This window comes from Pimephales promelas, chromosome 1 (genome assembly GCF_988280905.1).
Source record: "Pimephales promelas chromosome 1, fPimPro1.hap1.1, whole genome shotgun sequence".
Lineage (NCBI taxonomy): Eukaryota > Metazoa > Chordata > Actinopteri > Cypriniformes > Leuciscidae > Pimephales > Pimephales promelas.
Genome location: NC_142769.1, coordinates 46,972,534 through 46,995,242, shown reverse-complemented (window position 1 = coordinate 46,995,242; position 22,709 = coordinate 46,972,534). Strand labels below are relative to the sequence as shown.

General features: G+C 39.4%; 1 protein-coding gene across 2 annotated transcripts in view; it reads right to left on the bottom strand.

The window, feature by feature from the left end:
- The window catches only part of LOC120469758 (insulin receptor substrate 1-B), a 72,755-nt gene that overhangs the window by 37,968 nt on the left and 12,078 nt on the right, over positions 1 to 22,709 (bottom strand). For both annotated transcript variants that reach the window (XM_039658918.2, XM_089130612.1), the window contains exon 2: positions 10,696 to 14,058. In XM_039658918.2, the coding sequence (XP_039514852.2) occupies positions 10,696 to 14,058 (3,363 nt within the window). The remainder of the gene's footprint in view (positions 1 to 10,695; positions 14,059 to 22,709) is intronic.

Sequence of the window (22,709 nt, the reverse complement as noted above, 5' to 3'; positions counted from 1 at the left end):
GCTACTGTCCATTGGCATCATTTACGGGGGGGGCGGGTGGGACATGTACCCACCACTTTTTGCCAGGGTCGATATTGTCCCCACCACTTTTGAAACATCTCGCTGCACGGATGTAACATTACTAATAAAACATCTCCAGTTAGCTAGCAGCATTCGTTTCATTCGTTTGTTAAATAAGAGGCGATCTAGTGCTGAAATGTGTTGTCTTCACTCGGATGCGCGCTGCAATCCGTTGTGGAGGTTTCATTCGTTCCGGTGAAATCACAAATCAAAATACACACAAACATGTCGCTACTTCTCTAGGTTCTAATCTGCACTCGTACAGTTGTTTTTTTTTTTTACCCTGATCAAAACCGAGATTGTTTTTCAGTGGTTGTATATCAATATATATGTGGTTTTGATGAGGGGAAAAAAAAAACTATACAAGTGCGGATTCGAACCCACAACCTCCAACATTGCTTGGCAAATATTCTGCCACTGGACCATTACTGAATGTACAAAGTATAGGCGAATCTGTGTATTTACTCACGTTAAGACCCCATTTACACCTGGTATTAAAATGCGATCTGTATCCAGATAAGTTATCCGGATAATAAGTACTGATTCCATTTACACCTGGCCACATAAATGTGTTTTTGCAAAACGGATATAAAATCCGATCTTAAACTCCCGCGTTATATGCAGATTTATTGGATTGCACGCCACCAAAAGCAACAGATATGAGCTGCATTTAGTTGATCATCAGCTAATTTCCAAATCAAAGACATCAATAAGAGAGTGGCAACAGCGCTGGTAAGATAATTTCGTTTCTTTACTTGAAGATGAAGCGTCTGTGACTTACTTTCACTTTTATTTGCGATGTTTGCACGTTGGCTCGATGAATAGACGCTCAGCTGCTCATCTGCGGTGATGCGTGTCGCAGTAGCGCCGTCATATCTGATTATAACATGACATATTGCCAATATAACAAGCTCACTCGTTTATTTTTTTGCATTTTTGGGAGGAGTAAAATATACATATGTGGTTTCAACAACCAGATCGCGTTTACACCTAGTAAAGATCCGGACACAATGCGAGCCAGACTACCTCCAGATGTGGTCAGGCAGATCCGATCACAACGCATTTACACCTTGCATTAACATGCGTTTTTTATTATCCGGATAACTTATCTGGATACAGATCGCATTTTAATACCAGGTGTAAATGGGGTCTAAGATTCACCATACTAACAACATCTCATACGACCAATTAAACCCAAAGTACCATAACATTTTTGGTCGGACATCACATCTTTGTATAAATTTTATTTATTTACATCAGTAAGCTACAGGAAATCGTCTTTAAAAACATGACCTTCGCGAAAGAGAAAAAAGAAAGAATGCGTCATTGTACCCAGCACTTTTGAAAATGCCCTTCCGAATGCGTCTCTGTCCCCAGCACATTTCAAACCAAACTGACACCCATGCTACTGTCAACTGCCTGGAAACCAACAATCTTTAAAATATACTTTTTGTGTGTTCAGCAGAAGATATAAAGTAATACAGGTTTGGAACAACCTGAGGGCGAGTAAATGATGACAGAATTGAAAATATCCCTTTAAGAGAAAACATGAAGATTAGCCGATGGGCTGTCGATTCGTTAAATGATAAGCCGCAAAGATATCTATATAAAGGCTAGATATCTTGTCCGCGCTGCTGGCCAATGGAGGTCGACGTCAGCACCTGGCGGCCATCTTGTCACAGGCAGCTCGCTCACTGGTAACATTGTTTTAATGGTGCATGTACTTTTTAAATGACCATAACTTGCTCAATTTTCTACCAATTTTTCAAACGGTCTGGTTTGTTAAAAACGGCAGAGATGTAGTTATGATACTGCATACTTATGAATAATAAGTGTATAAATAAATAATCATCCAGAATTATAGCCACGTTAATAACGTTTGTAAGAAACCAAACCGTTTCTTGTCCAACGAGATAAGAGTATTTCTTACATCAGATACCACAGAGCCCGCCAGAAAGCCTGTCTGTGACAAGATGGCCGCCGGTGATGACAATAAATACTTCGCCGTGAGACATCTAGCCTTTATATAGATATCTATGATAAGCCGTTTCCCCCCAAACGCACTATATTCGGTGTAGTCAAGCCTCTACTTCATTGACATCCATTAAAAAACGGCCTCGTTTCCTTCCCTGTGTACCGCAAAGTTAGCAGGCATTACGCTTTTTTTTTGCTAACCTTGCAGGCTTGCTTTCAAGTGGCTTTGATATTACTGACAGATGTAGCGACATTGAAGTAATCACAGTCTACACACACGTAATACATAGATAAACATTACATAACCACATTAATACATATTTATATTTATTAAACATTAAACCAAATGTCTTCTCATATATATATATATATGTATGAAGACATATGGGTGCAAAAGAGGGTTAACGTTAAGTGTGGATCATGTACTTGCAGTAAATGATCCGGGATATAATACACACACCTGTGTGATGGTCTGTAGACTGAAGAAGGATAGTGTTGTAGGTTTTGTAAGGCACATCAACAGATCTTAAATCTGAAACCTTTGTCAGAGCGTTCAGTCTCTAATCACTAAAACCCAAACATAACAGCTCCATTCATAGAACTGAAGCAGCGCACACACACACACACACACACACACACACACATAGCTACTACCTGGACTGTAAGGAGATTTGAAGCTTTAGTCTTTAGAATTAGGATCACTGAACCCTTACACTTCACTCACGTGCACAAATATCTAATTCAGTTGAATCTTAAAGGTGAAGTGTGTCACTTTTTCACCACCAGCAGCAACAAACGAAATTAGAAACATGTTTCCGTTCAAAAGTGTGTGGTCGGTAAGATTTCAAAAATGTTTCTGAAAAAAAGGGGTCTCTTATGTTCACCAAGGCTGCATTTACTTACCCTCATGTTTCTCTACAACTGGATGACTTTCTTCTGAGGAGCACAAAAACAGATATTATGCAGCATCAGCCATCATTTGTTTCACTGTATGGATAAAAGATGCAATGATGACTGAGGCTGTCAGTCCCTAACATGCTGTCTACCGTCTCCTTTTGTGTTTCACAGAAGTCATACAGGATTGAAAGTGGAGCAACATTAGGGCGAGTAAATCAACCTTTTTAAGATTTTTTTCACACAAAATAAAATTAACCACATTTATTTCCAAGATTATGATTGGATTCCACATCACATGTTGAAATAAACAGTGTGTTGAGTAGAGCCAGACCGATATTATCGGCCGATATTAGGCATTTTCCATAATATCGGTATCGGCAGTTATAATGGCCGATAAATGAATATTTAAAAAATAAAAATAAAAACAGATGAAACATGCTTCAATCATCTCTCCTTGGCCTGTTATATTGAAAATGTATGTTTTACAATTTGCAGTATGATGTTATCTATTGCTAAATTATGGCTCATTATAGACTAGCTAACCACAAAGCTAGCTAATGCCACATCATCAGTGGAAGACCGCTAACGTTAACATTAATGAGCTTGGAAACCACAATGAACTTTTTCTGGCTAAATAAAGTAATGATTACTGTATTTATAACTAGTATATCTCTAGTTACAGTCCCTGCCTTGTAAAATGTAAGTTATACTTGCGAGGAGTGAACATTTAGACATAGAGAAAAAGTATCAAATGTATCTTGTGCAGAAAAGTTAGTTTTTCTTTTACACGCTTGTGAAATCCAACAATATTTAATAAAAAAAAAAAAATATCGGCCGATATATCGGAATATCGGATTTTAAAACCCAAAAATATTTGTATCGGTATCGGCCTTCAAAATCCTTTATCGGTCGGGCTCTAGTGTTGAGAATGTTTTTAGAATAATGTGTTTGTTGTTGTCCATTTCAAACATAGCCAATGTTTTGCCACACAGACTTTATGGAAGTCTACCTACAAGTGACTTATTTATGGTCTTCTCTGGATACAAAACTGGGAGAGGAGGAAATATTTCAACATTGAAATTACCACACCTTAAAAAAATTATAGCTCTATAAGCTGAGCAATTCTACAGCGCTCAAATTCCCATTCACCTGGCTATTCAAAGTATTCAAATGTACAACTAATTAATGTACAACCATATTTTCTCATGGTACCCATGATGTTATCTGAAAAGCCCTGAGGAAAAGAGCAGCTATAGAGCCCAGGTGTGCGCTTCTCTACAGAAACACACACCTTTGTTCGTCTTTCTCAGCTAAATTTGTTTTACAAGGACATCCAATATTACCTTCCCAAGCCCGTCCTACTTTCTTCCCTCCTGGACCAGTGCTACTTAACAACTATAGCTACAAAATTTAGTACGTTTTAGCTAAAATTAATCCGACTAACTATAAGCGTAGAGCATCTCATCATCTCAGACACTTCGATTAAATCACAGCCGTACAGTATGTAATTAAATCAAATGGAAAATCAATAGTAAAATTCCCTTTTTCTCCCGATACGCAGCTATTACGTCAAAGCAGGCGCATTTACAGCTGCTTGAGCAGCATATAATCCCATTGGGATTATTCAGTAGGAACTGCTGGCGCATTGGCTTGTCCACTCTCCAGCTCCACGGGGTTTGCTGGGACTTGGGATCCTATGGGACCGTCCGTTACTCCGCCCCGTCGACGTTCATAAATAACCACAGATTACCTACTGTCGACTTTAATCCATCTCAGTCTCTCACTATATCTTTCTTTCCATCTCTCTTTCGCTCATGTATACGCACACTTTCCATCTCTCGATTTCGCTTGCTGGCTGACCACTATCAAACCAGCTACAACCAGATTTGGGTCCTTCAGGACAACTGGGCTTTATGCCGGGTTTTATGACGGCTATCATAAATATAGAAGAGATTATTAGTTATATGTAGGTACACAGTTCATGTGTAAGGGATGCTATGCCTATGAATAAACCTGGAAACTATTGACATTGATAAACAACATACTGGTAAGACTTGAGTGAATCAGTTGTGAATTCTTAAGACTCAAAGCAAAACATAGCTGTGTTTTCTTAGAAGTAAGAAAAATTCATTACATGGATTTATAGATTTAGTTGGACTATCATCGACAGGTTTCCAATTGCAGACCTTAGAGGGAAAAACAAAGACAGATTTCTGGATGAGTGTCTGGTGTATAGTATTAAAGTCCCCCTGTAGTCAATGATTTAATCCCTTAAAACTCATCTTTGATCACCAAAATGCAGAGATGTATAAAGTACTAGAAACCCGGACTTGAGTAAAAGTGCAAGTGCTCTATCAAAAAAGTGACTTGAGTAGAAGTTGAAGTGCCCTTTAAGCACCACACTTAAGTAGAAGTACTAAAGTATTCAACATTTTTTGGACTTAAGTATTGCAAGTAGTTTATTTTAAAATTCACTACTTAAGTACCTAAAAGTAAAAGTACAAGTATTGTGTCATGTAATTATTAAAGAAAGCAGTCAAAAGTTTGAACTAGCAATCAAATAAGGTAATCAAATAATAAATTTGGCGGGATACAAATTTGCTTTGGCGGCCGCCAAACAAAAGGTCATTGCAGGACAACCCCTGCATTAGTTGTCAATGTGTGTGTCAATCAATACCATTACCCTAAAAAATTTAGGCAGCATTAAAGCCAACTTGCAACGAATGATTTGTACATTTTTTATAATTGTAACGAGTAACTAGCAGAACATTAAAAAATATCGAAGTAAAAGTATTAAATTCACAGAAAATGTCTACTGAAGTAAAAGTAGAAGTATGAGAAAAAAACAATACTCTAGTAGAGTACAGATACAACATTTTAGTACTTAAGTACAGTACTTAAGTAGTTCTACTTCGTTACTATACATCTCTGCCAAAATGACATATTAAAACGTTTTTTCCTTGAAAAAAAATTCGTCATGCCTTAAAATAGCTTGAATGTAAATCTACACCCTTGCCTCATTTAGTATACGAATACGCAGTTCTATGAATATGCAAATTAGCCCCGCCTCCAGCTCAGAGATCCAATCGTTGGCGACCACACGTTGATCTGATTGGTTAAAAGGTAGTTTGTGACGTCAGAAAAACCAGCGATTTCAAAACCACGTTCTTTTCTTTGGTTCACTGCAGTTTTAAGGAGAAAATACATAACAATGGTGTTGACTTATGAATTTGCATAAAGCATAAAGTTATATAAAGTGCATAAAGTTTGTCTTAAAGCACATTGAAAACACCACATAGACGTAAACAATAATTAAAAACTTGATTTTCACCACATTAAAGACTTTAAGACTCTGTGATTGTGAAAGTGGGATAACAGATTTTATATTTAACATATTTAAATATATTTTATATTTAAGCAATATATATATATATATATATATATATATATATATATATATTGTGTGTTTATCAAAATTACACCACAATTGCTGTACTAAACCCAGAATATCCCTTAAAATATTTTTGCATCTTAGCCAGATGTGTTTGGGTGTGCATGTACTGCAAAGCATAAATTAAGTCCCAGAGTAGCATTTACAAGTATGCATAGGTTTAAGGGTACACAAGTATACAAGGAATGACATTCTCTGAATAAATGGATGGTGTCCCAAAGTGTGCAGACTGTGGCGGAAATCTAAACTATGATCCAGTTAAGCAAAAACCCCATGAGTAGTAAAATAAAAAAGTTTTAATTACGCAGTTAAGCAACTATATGAGTGTAGGGGACCGTTACAAAACACCTAAATGGCACACATAGACACCTAAAAAAAAGTGACTGTGTGTGTACTAGGTGTATATAGGTTTTTTTTTAATGTGTGCGGGATTAGGAGAGTTGAAAATGATCTCAACTTCACTTTACCCATAACTCTCCATTTAGGTAAATGTTATCTTGTGGTTATGATTTGGATGAATGATCTCTCTCACTCTCTATCTTCAACACACTGGCACAGTAGAGGAATTCACCTCCCTCGGAGGCAGTAGCTGCGCTTGTCTAAATCCAGAGCTCTCAACTGATACACGTGGCACTACCACACATCAAGAACGCAGTCCTGCCAGAGCTTCATTTTATTTGCCATTCCTTTCACCCTCAACTTTCTCTCTCACCACTTTTCTTCCAGTATCGCAACATCTAATTCTTCTCATTCTCTATTTTCTTTCCCTCGACTGCGTGTGGGAGTTTGGATGTGGCCAGCGAGACCCAATCGGGAGCTCAGCCAAGCAAACTGCTTTCATCGTTGTTCCCTCAAAAGCACTGAAAAATGAACCCTGAAATGTTCATACGATTTCCTCAACTCCCACAACTTGAAAACCCAATCTGACTCGTCTGTGTCTCACTTTCTTTTCAATCTTTTCTCCATCTGCCATTCACACACTGTCTGTCGGTCTCGCGTTTTCTCTCTTTCACTCCCATTGTGCCATCTCTTTCTCACCCTTGTACCATATCTCCCTCCTCCTCTCATTCGATTTAATCCTTCCTCAAATTAAGGAGGGGGACTTCCCATTCCACATTCTCTCCCAAAAATCTATTTTTGTCGGTGCTCTCTTACTCTACTCGGACTGAAGCATTTTTTTGAAGAAGAGGAAGAAAAAAAAAACGGAGCAAGGGAGCGATGAGTTCAAGCCTACTGGAGCTGAAACACACACGCAAAGGGCAGAACACACACACACACACACACACATATAAAGAGCAGCCAGGGAGAAAAGCTACAAACAAAAGGATCATTTATTACATGCAGAAAAGGGGGGCTTGCGGTTGTGACCACGTTGGACCCTTCTCAACATTCACAGCCAGCACACCGCATTCCCCCAGTGCCCATGCCATGCCGTCCATTAACTGCAAAAGACTCACTTCACCCAAATAGCCAGTATCATTCACTCTTCTTTCTCTCGTTTTTAATCCAACTCTACACTTTGTGATAGTCTTATCATTTGATTTGAGATCAGGCTCCAAATCAGGACCATCAACATTGAGGCCGTGTCCACACTAATATGTTTTCGTTTGAAAACGTATATTTTTCTCTCCGTTTTGGCCTTCCGTCCACACTGAGACGCCGTTTTAAGTCAACAAAAACGTATCGTTTGGAAAACGCTCTCCAAAGTGGATAAATTTGAAAACGCCGTTTTCGCGTTGTAGTGTGGACAGTGAAACCAGAGGTATTTCAAAACGATGACGTAAGTTTAGTCATGTGATCCATGTAGTACCAAGAGATATTCATGTTTATCGGTATTGTGCCTGTTATGTGTTATTCATTTTTACACTATTGCTAAAATATGTTACTTTCTATGTTACTTAAAGGATTAGTTCACTTTTGAAAAAACTTTTGCTGATAATTTACTCACCCCCATGTCATCCAAGATGTCCATGTCTTTTTTTCCTCAGTCGAAAAGAAATTTAGGTTTTTGATGAAAACATTCCAGGATTTTTCTCCATATAATGGACTTCAATGGGAACCGGATGGTTCAAGGTCCAAAAGACAGTTTATAACTGTTTCAGATGCAGCTTCAAATGTCTTTAAACGACACCAGATGATGAATAAGGGTCTTATCATGCGAAACGATCGGTTATTTCAAAACTTATTCCAAAAATGTAACTTTTCTAAGGACAAATGCTAGCCTTGCTCTATTCTGTGAGGCGCGTTTGTAACGTCACGTAATACGTAATTAAGTTCAAAAGGTCACGAGCGACGTAGCCGTAAGTACAGAGTCAGTGTTTACAAGTTGAACGCATAGGTTGAACGTGCAAACTAGCTCAAACACCGTTTACAAAAAAAGAAATTAAAAGGAAAAACAACGATGTCGGACGATTTTGATTCTGTACTTCCGGCTACGTCGCCCGTGACCTTTTGAACGTAATTACGTATTACGTGACGTTACAAACGCGCCTCACAGAATGGAGAAAGGCTAGCATTTGTCCTTAGAAAAGTTAAATTTTTGGAATAAGCTTTGAAATAACCGATCGTTTCACATGATAAGACGCTTATTCATCGTCTGGTGTCGTTTAAAGACATTTGAAGCTGCATCTGAAACTGTTATTAACACTATCTTTTGGACCTTGAACCATCCGGTTCCCATTGAAGTCCATTATATGGAGAAAAATCCTGGAATGTTTTCATCAAAAACCTAAATTTCTTTTCGACTGAGGAAAGAAAGACATGGACATCTTGGATGACATGGGGGGGAGTACATTATCAGCAAAAGTTTTTTCAAAAGTGAACTAATCCTTTAATATGTGCTATTCTTCATAGCACAGTACTGCAAAGATGACAGATAATGTAGCTTACTCACATTTGCTGTACTGCGGCAAAACAGGAGAGCAGTTGCGTTTTAGACCAAACATATGGTGACTGAATGCGACCTGGACGCATCCGTGATGGTGAGATATTTTGCCAAATAAAATTATCCTTTTATTTTTAAATGATTTATTTTCCCATCTGTATCATCTCAGTGAGCTTTTGTGAAGTTTCACGCGTGCGCAGTAAAGTGAATTTAGAAGTTTCTCATCCACACTGAAACGTCGGAAAACGCCTGAAAACGCTAGTGTGGACGGAGAGCGTTTTTTAAACGAAAAGTTCAAATCTATCCGGATTAATGTGGACGTAGCCTGATATTTAGCAAAAAAAAACAAAGAAAGCGATACTCGGATCAAAGACTTCTACAAACAACCACTGCATGCTTTCTCCTATTCCGCAAGGGTCACTGTTTTCTTCCATAACATAAACTGAACACGGAGATTCAGACATATGTGGTTTGCCTGCTCTGTCGATATTTGTACAAAAAGACATCCCATCACTGAACGGCAAACCCAAATCTAGCCACAAACCCATACGCGCATTTAAAACACGCAGAGAGAACTCAAAGAGACGGTAACTTAAACAGAATGAAAAGACTGTATTTAGCCATTTACCCTGTCATTGCAACCCTTCCATAAACATAACTATCGAGGACACTTTAATGTTTTAGCTCAAAGATAAACACTGGAAAATTCTAAAATACATTTAAAATGGTAAATCAAATTTAGGATCCAAGGGACTGACAGAGGCGGCAGACAAAACCAATGGTTATGAGATTTTGCGAAAGGCAACTTTCCATTGCTCTCTGATTAGTATTGTTAGCAGTGTAATGTCTGGTAGACAGGTGGCTCCTGTATGTAGAGGCACCAGGTGGATATGAATAAAGAACAAAAGTGAACCATGGCCTCATAAAGTTTTGTTATGGAACAGGCTGTCCTCTGTTTCCAGAGCATCATCACAACCTGTTATTGACTAAAGTGGAACTAAAGATGAGATAAATACAGCAACACATTGAAAAGATATCAGACACGGTTCTGTCATCAGGTTTGCTAATATATTTCAGCGTATAAGTTTGCATACTCCTCCTTATTGTATGTTCTCTGAAAAGACAACACATTTAATTAAAAACCAACAGTGTAAACTTTTTAACAGGATGATCGGTGCAAAATGTTATTTTGTCTTGTGGGAAATATGGAGCATCTAGCTCCTGAAAAGCTAAATAAAAAAATAAATAAAATCTGTTATCTATTATATTTGTATAAATTCTGCAAGAGATTTAAAAACCAAGTAGACAAAGTATGCAAACCTAGGCTGTTCAGTTTGGTGAAGCTATGAATAAATCTTATATTGCATGTGGAATTTGGAATTCAATACTTTTCAGACTAAACTCATTTTTCGATTAGAGCTGATCTTACCTGTACCATCTTTGCTGCTGCTGCTACCTTGGTGTGTCCGTAGCTCCTCTGACTTGTAAAAGTCAATGCTAGCATACATATTGAGGTTTGAAGCACTCCCGCCTGAACCTCCAGCTCCTGCAGAGGTCCCTGCTGCTCCTCCACCCAGCACAGAGGAAAAGATACGGACAGCAGGTGCGTGGACAGCTGCTTGCCCATCTGTAGCAGCATGGGAGCTTTCCTTGTTAGCCAGATCCAAGTCTATGTAATTGAGGCCCTGTTCCATAGATGCTGTCTGTGAAACAGATAGACTGGGTAGTCCAGGGCTGATGTATTGAGATGAGATGTCTGCTGAGCCACTGTTCCCCCAAAGCATACCATCAAAACCAAGTCGACGGCCCATAACTTGAGAGTGATCAGGGAATGCAGAGGATGTTGCGGGGCAAGGTAGAAGTGAGGAAGGAGCTTGGAACGTTTCAGAGCAATGGCGTCGACGACCTTGTGGATCTGCTCGGATTACTTTAGCCCCGTGATCTGGGTTTGGGACTTTGGCAAGTGGAAAGTCTAGTCCCAGTCCCAAACCTAGGGATGGAACTAATGACTCGGGCTGGTCTGGCAAAGAGGCTTTTGGTGATGTAGAACTTAACGTGCTGCCTGAGTTCCTGCTAAAGGCCATCTTTGTGTAGTCACCACAGGCTGTGGGTGGGGCTCCTGGCTGTGGTACAAACACCTGCCTGCTTTTTCTAAGTCCCATCTCACTCTCTGCATCATCCTCATTGAGAACTGAAGATCCGTGCTCATCGTGAGCTTTAGGGGCTGCTGCAGGCGTGACAGGAGGGGTAGGGAATTGGGGAAACCCAAGTGGTGTGAGGGAGATAGGTGAGGGGGATAGTGAGACTCCTAGCTCCATATTGACATACTCAGAAGCAGTTAATGGAGAAATCGGGGTGGAGGAGCTATGTGAGAAGGGCATAAACCCAGCAACACAAGAGGTAGGCCTGGGTAAGTGGCGGTGGGCATTTGGTTGAAGAGAAGCGTCTTGCCGAAATCCTCCGGTTCCATTACCTCCTGCCTTTTGGCTCCTCTCACCCTTGAACTCAATGCTGACATACTCCCCAGGGCTCTTAGGCTCAGGAGGAAGGGGTGTCTCACGGACTCTGGGTAAAGTGTTGGCTTTAGAGACATCCACAAACAGGCTAAGAGGTCGGCCCCTCTGACCAGGATGCCCTTGCTTTACCCTTCCAGACCCTTGTTTTTGCTGCAAGGGTCCTTGCTCAACGTTCTTTGCAGTTGCACCAGCTGCTCCTCCTGTCAATTTGACGACCTTTTCTTCACCTTCACCCAGGCTCTCGCTGCTAGCAGAACTGGAGGAGTATGAGGACGACGAAAGGGACAGATGTCGGCCAACTGGGGGTTCCTGATGCTTGGACTTGCTATTACCAAGCCCCCTACCTCCACCCAGACCTCTACCACCATTAACCAAATGTTTCCCTCTTCCTGGCCCTTCTTCAAAGTGTGTTGAAGGATTATGTTTGTATGAGCGGGGCAGAGAATAATAAGAATATACCATCTTGGGTGGAGGCTGCTGTGGATGCAGGTCAGATGGAGTGTGGGGCTCAGGTGGTGGTGGGGTACTATTGGCAGAGCGGGCACTTATAGGTGACATATTCATGTAGTCACTGCCAGTTCGGCTGTCGGCACTGCTACTGCCAATCCAGGCAGTAGGGACCCCTCGTTGGTCTGGTGAACAGCTACTATTGGGAGACATCATCATGTAGCCATCTGTACCAGAAGGTGGTGGACGGATCTGCCGTGGGGGTGAAATGCTATTATTGGGGGTCATGGCCATGTAGTCATCTGCAGACTTTGAGTCTGGATCTGAAACGGATACTGAGAGGGAGTGAGAAAGAGATACTGGGGGAGCTGTAACTCCTGGTAACATGGACATGTAGCCATTATCTACTGCTCCATTAGCTCTTCCAATGACAGCAGGTACACTCGTTTCACTGCTACCAGCATCACCTTTATCGTCTGCAGCTACTTCCAAGTATCCCGTTTCACTTGCTGTTGCTCCAGAATCCTGTCTCGATTCAAAGGATTCTCGGCAGGTGGTGTGAGTCATAATCGCATAGGCATCCTCTTCAGTAGCTTCTTCCCCAGTTCGACGGAGTGGTGCAAGTCTCTCTAAGGCCATGGGTGGGAGGGAGGCTCGCTTGCTTGTTAGCCTGCGCTCTGCTTCACATTCTCTGCTAGAAGAGCGCCTCAGAACCCTCCTAGTCTGTGGCAATGCATTTTGGCTTGACTGAGTTTTGGAAGCTCCTCTCTGACTCATAAGGATGTAGTTGGATGCTTCATCCCCAAGAGAATGCCCACCTGAGCTACCCGCAGAACCTGGCTGCATAGTTGGGGTTAACAGAGATTGCTCACCAGGGCTGGAGCCGTATTCATCCGATGATCCGTAGTCGCTAAGAGATCCAGAGACAGAGGGTTGTCTGAGAGGTATTCTACTGTACACGCTACCATTACCACCCCCAACACTGCTGTTCGTCCCGGCTCCAATTGCACAAAACTCAGATCCATGTCCTGGACCGGTAGGCAGGCTTGGTGCAGCTGGGGTTGAGATGGACCTCATTAGTGCATGCTGTGCCTTGACTGGGGTTTGAGCACGAACAGATGTTGATCTCAGTATAGGGGTATTGGAACATGACCCATTGGTCGTTGGACTTGAGCATGAAGCAATCCCTCCAGTTGTTGCACCACCTCCATCATCAAATTTACCACCGTCACTGGATGTTCGAGTTCGGGGGAAGCTGTGGCGAGAAGTCGGAGAAGTGTTATTACATCCTCCAGTTGTCCCTGGTGGTTCGGTCCGTGGACGTCTTGTGAATCCAACCTGGCTGGGTGGAGGATTAGGGTGATGCCGTCGAGATGGAACACTAATTGGGTTTGATGCAGTGGTGCCACCTCCCACTCCTGCAGCAGCCGACTGTGACTTGCTACGTTGGCGAAACTCCTCACTCAGGGCCTTCATGGCTTCTAGCAGAGTCTCATGCATATTCTGTGCTACCACAGAATCTTCCACTTGCATCCAAAACTCTCCAGGACCAGTTACTGCGGAACGACCCACCTCCACGAAGAAGAAGTTTTCAGAATGACCACAACGCCTCACATTCATCAGCTGGAGCACAACAGCGGCTGCATCAGAGTTTAGCTTGACAAAGTTGACTGTCTTTTCAGTCAGACAGAGCCTGTAGATGCCAACCAGGTTCTTGGCTTGGCCAAGACCTTTAGGCCAAACTTTTACTTGCCAAACCTCCTTGAAGGCAGGACCAGGGGTTGGTATTCCATAGTCTCCCCCATTTGCACTGTCACAGAGTGCTTTACCTGCAGAGAGAGAGAGAGAGAGAGAAACATGTCAGTATAACCTTACATGATCAGGGAAATTTAGCAATCCACCATATGAACTCAAAGGAAGCATATCTTAATATCAATTTTAAATAAAGCAAAAAAGTCATATGTCATGTAAAATGTGACCAAAAGGCATTTTAGTAAATACATACACTCAATTCCAGAAATGTCTTAGTAAGCAGAAAGCTTCATTTTTTACAACTAGAAGTGGTTTGTTAACAAGTGCAAACAAGGCAGACAAAGGTCACTGATAAAGACTTAAGTCAATGGGCCATTACTAATACAACTGCAAATGAACACTTGATACTCATATGAGATGTACTGTGAGTCAACATCCAACAGTCAATACTGCAGTGTATGCAATGTGTCCAAGGGGATAAATAGATTAACAATATGTGGCCAACAGAATCATGCAATTAAAAGAATAATGCAGCAAAAGAAGCCTTTTAAAATAACTATGACATGACTGTGTTACACAGCATTATTCAATATAAATGAACATATTGTTGTCTGCACAGTGTCAGAACAGTGGCATAATCCAGCTTGAGTCATTTCCTGATCCTCTACTCCCCACCATTTCTTGTCCTCTCTGTAACATAATAACTCTCAATAAATGTAGTGAAAACAAGTAGTAATTTACAATATACTGCTTGCCAGGCACACAAACAAGCTTGGTACTACAATTTTCAAATCTGCAAACTGGTAAACAAACACCCCACAGGACCCTTCTCTGCCCTCAAACACCACACATATGGATCCCTTAGCGTTTTGAATATTGAACCTGTCCTGTAAATATTTAAAACTGCTTGCATAGTTCATATAAGACCATGGTCAGAGACAGGGCAACTATTTATTGTGATGTACGGTCATTAAGACATAAGATAAGGAAATATTCTATCAAATATCATAGATGCCTTTGATAGTTTTTAACACCGACACACAGTCACTGGTTGAAACTTTATGAGAACAATGTGGAAGGCAGTGCCAAACCTTTTAAAGTCCCATCGATTTTCTTTAGAAAAACCTTGACATTGAGGCCATTAGCTTGGTTACTTCTCGATTTTTCCTACTAAGAAAGCATGCCATCTTCAATATATCAACTCTCCTTTCTTGCAGGCAGTTCATCTGCATGAATTTCAAATAAGTCTTTTGTTTGTTCTCTAAAAGGTAAGGTCTGAAACACCTGGTTAATAACAGAAAGAGTGCAAATCAGTTGACAGATTGAGAAGGTGTTCTCATTCTCTCCCTCTCTATTATCTCTAGTACAAGAGCTGACAGAGTCCTACAGCAGCTCTGTGAAAACACACATGATGTTCAAAATCCTGTAGGAACTCGCTGTTTAAGTCTGTTTCAAATTTGATGTCTTTTCTTAATCTGCTGCAGCTTGCCCCACAAAACCTGCTTGTTGCTTGTCACAAGTTTTCGCTCATCACAAGTTTGAATAATTTTTCTAACTGTATCAACACCCTACTATGATATGGAAATAGGGGAGCTCTCATTATTATACTATGCAAAATACGCAGCCCATTCTCATCCCAAGGCGTCATATAGGGATGCACCAATATGAACATTTTGGCCGATACCGATAACCGATAATTCTTTATATTTCAAAGCCGATAACCGATATATCGGTCGATAAATCTAAATCCAATTTTTATATAATTTTTGAAAGCCTGATTGCAGGTGTCAAGTGTTGAAGGAAATAATTCATTATTTATCAGCTTCAATATATCAGCCAAATTTTATTATCGGCCCGATAACGATAACATAAAAATGAGCAAATATCGGCCGATACCGATATGGTGGCCGATATATCGTGCACCCCTAGCGTCATATACGCAATGCATATCCAATGCACACGGCACCCTTTAGCGTCAATATGAGACGCAGATATATATATGGGGTAGAAGGCGCCTCCGTGCGTGTTAACCGAAGCGTGTTATATTAACGCTAAAGGGTGCCATGTGTGTTGGATGTCTACGCATTGGCAAAAGCGTCGTATATGACGCCTTGGGATGAGAATGCATTGAAATACGCTATTGCATAGCGTTTGTGACGCTAAATCAGTGTCAGAGTCAGTATGTTAGTGTCCCTGCAAAAAAAGCATGTTCAAACGCTATAGACCATTTTGCAAGATGTAAACAACACTGGTCCAGAAGCACTTCCTGTTTCAGTTTTTTAACACTACATAAAAGCTGGGATAAAATACAACCAACAGAACATTTAAAACTGAATCAAAAAGTTAAACAAACATCTTTAAGATGTTTTCTTTACATGTGAAATAAAGAAAACAGTTACAAACTGGAACAGGAAGTGTTTCTGGACCAGTGTTGTTTACAGCTTGCAAAATGGTCTATACTCGACTGCTTGTACATATTGTTTGGATACACTTAGCTCTAGTACACGTCATTGTACCCAGTCACAATGCTTTCAACACAGATTAAACAATTACAACCACATGCACAAAAAGCACACAGAGCACACATAAAAAGGATCACCTTCCTCTTCTGTCTGACCAACATATCCGTTTCCAGAACATTTCAGTTGTGGTCACAAAATTGCGAGTACTCTTTCTTCCGCTCTTTCACTTAAGTGGAAGAATGAGCAGCTTCATTCAAAGGTGGTTTGATTTTATGTGTCCTAGCTCCCTCTGAATGCTTGTGCGAACTTAAGTGAGGTTGGTAGCCTGCATTAGATGAGTCAGAGACAAAGCCACACATTACTTTTTAATGACTATCCATACAAAGGAACTCTCTCTCTCTTTGCCTTTCCTACTCTCCTGAACACTGCTTTCAAACATAGACAGTCTACATTTTAAAATGCAAGACAATAATAGAAATTAAGAGGCTTAAATTAACAGAAATATTTGTTCTGTGTGATTGCAAGATGGTTATTTAGCACAAGTCTCTACTAGATATTTGGTCCCTCCTTCAGAAAACTTTCTTTCTTGATATGAGACTAAATAAAACTCTTTAACAGCATGCTCTGTGTTTATAATCAGCATTTGCTTCAAGTTTTGCACACACCACATGAGACTGGCTCTAGTCCCTGGCCTGTACGTTTGATACTTTGAACATGCCGTCCTGATCGAATCCCTCCATTTGATATTGTGATAACTAAATCACATCAGAGAGAAGCACGATTTTAACAGCAACTTTGAGCAACTGTGCCAGAATAGGTGGGAATGCATCATTGTAGCCGCAACTGGCTGCTGATCTCATGAGAACAGAATTTCACAGTACATCTACAATTACGAGGAGGGCCTTGCTAAACACTAGCGTGATGTCTCCAAAAAACATGGCAGCAGGGTCATACATAAATCAGAATTTTACTAAAGCTTTCATGAGGCTGTGAAAGACAGGTGAAGAAAAAAAGTTGTGTCAGGAAGTGCATATGGGGAGACCAAAAATAGCTATTATTTTCAGTGTGTGTGACTAAATATTACAATAGTCCTCCTAACCCACACTCTAAAAAAAAGGCTTCATTGGGGTTCTATATATGAAGCATAGGGTTCTTTACTCAATTCCAAAGGACCTTTTATGCTTAAAAAGGTTCTATAATGACACATTCATTCATATATTATATTATTCTGCAACATTTTGTAGTTGTAATTCAATTATTGTTTATTAAACTGTTATAGTAACTTAATATCACATTTCAATCATGCTGAATTTGAGGAGAAAAACTGAAATGGCACTCTTCGTGTGATACTGAATACATAAAACGATATACATTTTCTAACCCCCATATCTTGAATGTTTGTGATGAGCTTTGATTGCTCATGTCACTACTGTGATGATTGTTGGTTGTCAATGCATTACAATGGTACAAAACAGATAACTATATTTAAAAAAAAAAACATTTTATCAGAAAATGAAATACAATTTATTACTGTAAATTTTAAGTTAATTCTGTAAAACCAATAACGTTCCTACCATATTTTATTTTTAATGGTAAAGTTTTGGCAAACACAGCTGCCGTTTTTATTTTTTTTTCAGTGCAGTATTCCTCAAAATGAATAAAACAGTGAAATGCAAACTCAGAATAATTAAATTAAATATTACATTACACAAATAGACTTTACGGATTTAATCTCACTTTATTAATCAACATCTTTGCTGCTGACCTTTGATGATCACAATTCAACCAAACGAATAAGCAAAAATGACTTTAGATAAACATCACATTTGTATTTTCTATCTTTTTTTTAATTGCTACACTAAGAAAAGGTTCTATATAGAAACTTAAAAGGTTCTATCAGTGCTACATATTTGGAATCCCTAAAAGGTTCTATACACTCTTAAAAAAAGGGTTCCTCTGGGTTTTATATAGAACCCTGGGGTTCCATACTTGGCCAATAGAACCTATATAGAACCATTAGGAGTTCCATATATGAAGCGGGGGATGGAACCATTTCTGGTTCCAAATAGAACCATTTCTTCTAAGAGTGTAAAATAACAGTGTCGCATTTTATACTCCTGCGTCCTATTCCTCTACGATCCAGAATTACAGCACAACTGAAAGGTTGGTTTGAGATATGCCTTCAACTGCACAGGTGTGAATTTGCATTTCCTTCAGCCTGAGGCATTTTGTCATTAAAAAACAAGCAAACCAATCCCAGATCAGAAAAGTAACGCAGAAAAACAATGCATTACTTTCACACAATTAGCTACTTTTTTAGGGTGTAACACAATATTGTAATGCATTACCTTTAAAAGTAACTTTCCCCAAGACTACACAACCACTGAGGTTCAAACAGACACACACACACTGTTATCGCCTATGTTTATTGACAGAGTAAGGTCTTTTCTTGCACAGGCAGGATGGATAATAACACACACTGATAATTGTTTAGCACACAAACACTAAGAAATTAGGTCACAAATAACAAAGCGATTTAGTCTGGCAAGGTCAATGCAGATGTGGCAGTGAATTGCACAAACCAATCCAACAAAATGACCTTAAATTCAGCTTCAGGCCACATCCATCACTTATTAGTTTAAGTCTTGATTCATTTGGGACCATGAAGAACATAATCCAATGTTGCGGCTCCATCTGAGCTTAAGTCTGCCGTCATCATTATACTCACTCAGTGTTTTTGGAGGAGGCGGCATAGCAGCGCTGGCGGTGTGCGTGTTACCGTACACCAGCAGAGGGATGGAGTGGGGGGGTTTCAGGGGATTTGAGAGGAACAGGAACTGTTACATAAGCGTTGTTTTGAAGCGTAGATGCAGCACAAATCGCAGCTGTCTTTAAATAAGTAAACATATTTCCTTAAAATTTAAATAATGAACCATAGAATCAGCAAAACACTATATAAATGTTTTACAATGCAACCTAAAAAACTGAATTAACTGTTTTTTATTCAAGCGATACATAATAAACATTTATAAAATCTATTATTATTTATTATGCAATGCAAATGAAAGTAATGAGGTAACAGCTATAGGCGGCGTAACACTATTATGATAGCCAGTAACAATCACTTCAGCTGTTAAACTGAGATTTGTGTGCATGTGAGCACATAAGGGTTTTAAAATAAGGCCTAATTGCTGTTTTTAGGGCCAAAGTTCAGTCCTGATCTTTCTTTTTCCTGGTACTTGGAAAGATAAGCAGAATGAGAGTACAGAAACAGCTGTGTGTGTAAGTGTCCCACAGCCTTTTCCCTCAGCAAACAGAAGAAGTACTCGCACATAAACTCTAGATAATGTCAAGGTGGCTTCTAAGCTGTGAAAATTTAGGTTGCAATATAAAAACATGCCATTCAAACAAGCTTCGGTGTAAGTTCAAGCAGCTGTTGAGGTTTAAAGTTACTTCAATATGTGCTCTTATATGTGTAGACGACTCTTACTTGCAAGTTGACACAAATCAAAAAATGTTTTAGGAAAGATGTCAATTGTAAGGATGGTCTCTCAACTCTTGAGAACATTTTGTTCGTCCAATTATTACTCAACACTCACCAAAGGGAACACTAGTGGTTTTACCATTAGGAACTATTTACCATTTACAGAAACACTAAATAAAGCTAAAACATCTATAGAGGGGTGCCGGTTTGACGTCATAACCTGGAAGACTAATTCTCTTGAGGTTTTCTATGAGGTTTTTAATGGGGTTTTTCAATTTATGAGTAAAATAAAGCCTGTGGTAAACATAACTTGGTAAACTGCACACACACTCACACCGAAAACTTATCTAGTTACTTATTAGAAACATATGTTTTCAAAAATGACATAACTGTTTCAAAAATCGTGTTTTCGTTATGGGTGTGCGGTTTAGTTGTAGAACAAAATGTCCAAGAATTGTCAGGTTATGTTTAAATTAAGTAGGCTATTTACAACAACACAACTGGAATACATTCTATATTAAATAAGCCATGGTTTGCGATAATGAACAGCAAGGGGAGATTATTCTGCACCAAATCTGTCTTCCAAGGACCGAGTGATCCTGGTCCAACTGGGAAGGCTCACAACTTTACAAACTTTTAAAGTTTTTTTTCAATATTACCTTTAATACAGTGTGTAATATCGCTGTTTGTGAATGTTAAAGGTCTTAAAAATCAAAGTGCATGACAATAAATTTATTGTCTCCTAAAAGAAAGAATCGATTCTGAACTGCTGAAACGAGTCGTCAGTAATTCCCGTCTCACTTCCTGTTACAAACATACAAAACAATGTAACACATACGATATTATCGGCCGATATTAGGCATTTTCCAAACCATCGGTATCGGCAGGTATAATGGCCGATAAATTAATATTTAAAAAATAAAATAAAAACGGACGAAACACGCTTGAACCATGAACCATGTCGAGTTGTATAGTTTGTCCACCAGAGGGCACTCTACACCGTCCCTGTTGGCAACACTTGTTGAGTTGGTCACCACTCACAAGACATACTGAATATTGAATAACAATTAAAAGGTCATCCCCATCAGTTCTCTTAACTCAAATAAGCATGACAAATTTGTGACTATACGTAGTATCATGTCCAGTTTTGCTGCTGTTAAATAAGCCGAGAGTGAAGCGGAATTAGCTAGTAATAGTTATGTTACGTTGTTACAGTGAAGTTGACTGACTGTCCTTTTAACTTTTGACAACGTGACTGAAGTATTTCTTTAATAGCGCGTGACAGTTATAGCAATGAGACGTATAATCTCTCCTTGGCCTGTTATATTGAAAATATATGTTTTACAATTTGCAGTCTGACGTTATCCATTGCTAAATTCTGGATAATTTATGGCAAATTTAGTTAAAACTCATAAATAACTACAAATAACTAATGTTAGGGAAATCTGTTAATGTTTTGTAAAAAAAAAAAAAAAAAAAAAAAATCAGCCGATATATCGGAATATCGGATTTTAAAACCAACAAATATTTGTATTTGTATCGGTATCGGGCCGGCCTTCAAAATCCTTTATTGGTCGGGCTCTAATTTGCATAATGCCAGTCTATGGTGTTGAAATTGAGATATGGTAATTGCCATTTAGTTTTTGACACACGTTCTAAGCTGTAGACCAATCACAACAACAACTGACCAATCAGAGCAGAGTAGCTCTCGGAAAAAAGGGTTTCGAGATTCTGAGTTTTCAAACGAACTGTTTTCTGACTCTTTGAGAAAAAAGCTGATGTGAAGTATATTATTGTAGCAGACCTCCAAAACAAAATTAGGAACCCTTTAAAATAGCATAATTGGGGCAATAGTTTATCTAGTTTTACCACAGCAAATTCACAAGTGCCCCTCGCAAACACATTACCTTTCTAAGTTCCTTTCACACATGTGTTTTTTGTTATCACAACACACACACACACACAAATGCTGGTGCTGCCACGTTAACCCAGATGAACCCTTTGCTGGTCAGCATTATCATGAAGTTTCCAGATCTGCCTGTGGTTTTCAGTTTCAGTGCCACATGGAAGCGTATTAGTGGTTCTCACTCTGCCAAACTCGAGCTGGAGTGATGAAAGATGTAACAACCGAGGGGACGAGAGGACGGGTCTGCTGTCCACACCAGCAGCTGATGTTGGCCAATCAGCACACACTTACGCAAGCAGATTTCATTTACAAGCCAATTGCACTCCTAGCATAAAACACCGCAAAAGTTGACTACAAAAGAGATCTAATAAAGTACATTTTGTATAAGCAACTTAAACTGATAAACATCAAGAACAACATCAAGAGCAAGTTCAGTTTGATAACTAATAATAATGCATTTGAATAAATTAATAAATGTAACAGTTAAAGCATGGGGAATTATGATGATATACATGTTTGGTTTATAGATTTAAGACATGTCTTAGCTCTATGTAAGTGTTTTTGATTGTATTTTGGTGCAGAAGTCAAACCACCATTTAAGGGATTCTCCACTTTTTTTGGAAATGGGCTCATTTTACAACTCCCCCAGAGTTAAACAGTTTGGTTTTACCATTTTTGAATCCATTCAGCTGATTTTCTGATATTTAGAAGAATATCAGTAACCAGACAGTTTCTGGTCCCATTGACTTCCATTTCTACTATAGAAGTCAATGGGACCAGAAACTGTCTGGTTACTGATATTCTTCTAAATATCAGAAAATCAGCTGAATGGATTCGAAAATGGTAAAACCAGACTGTTTAACTCTGGAGGAATTG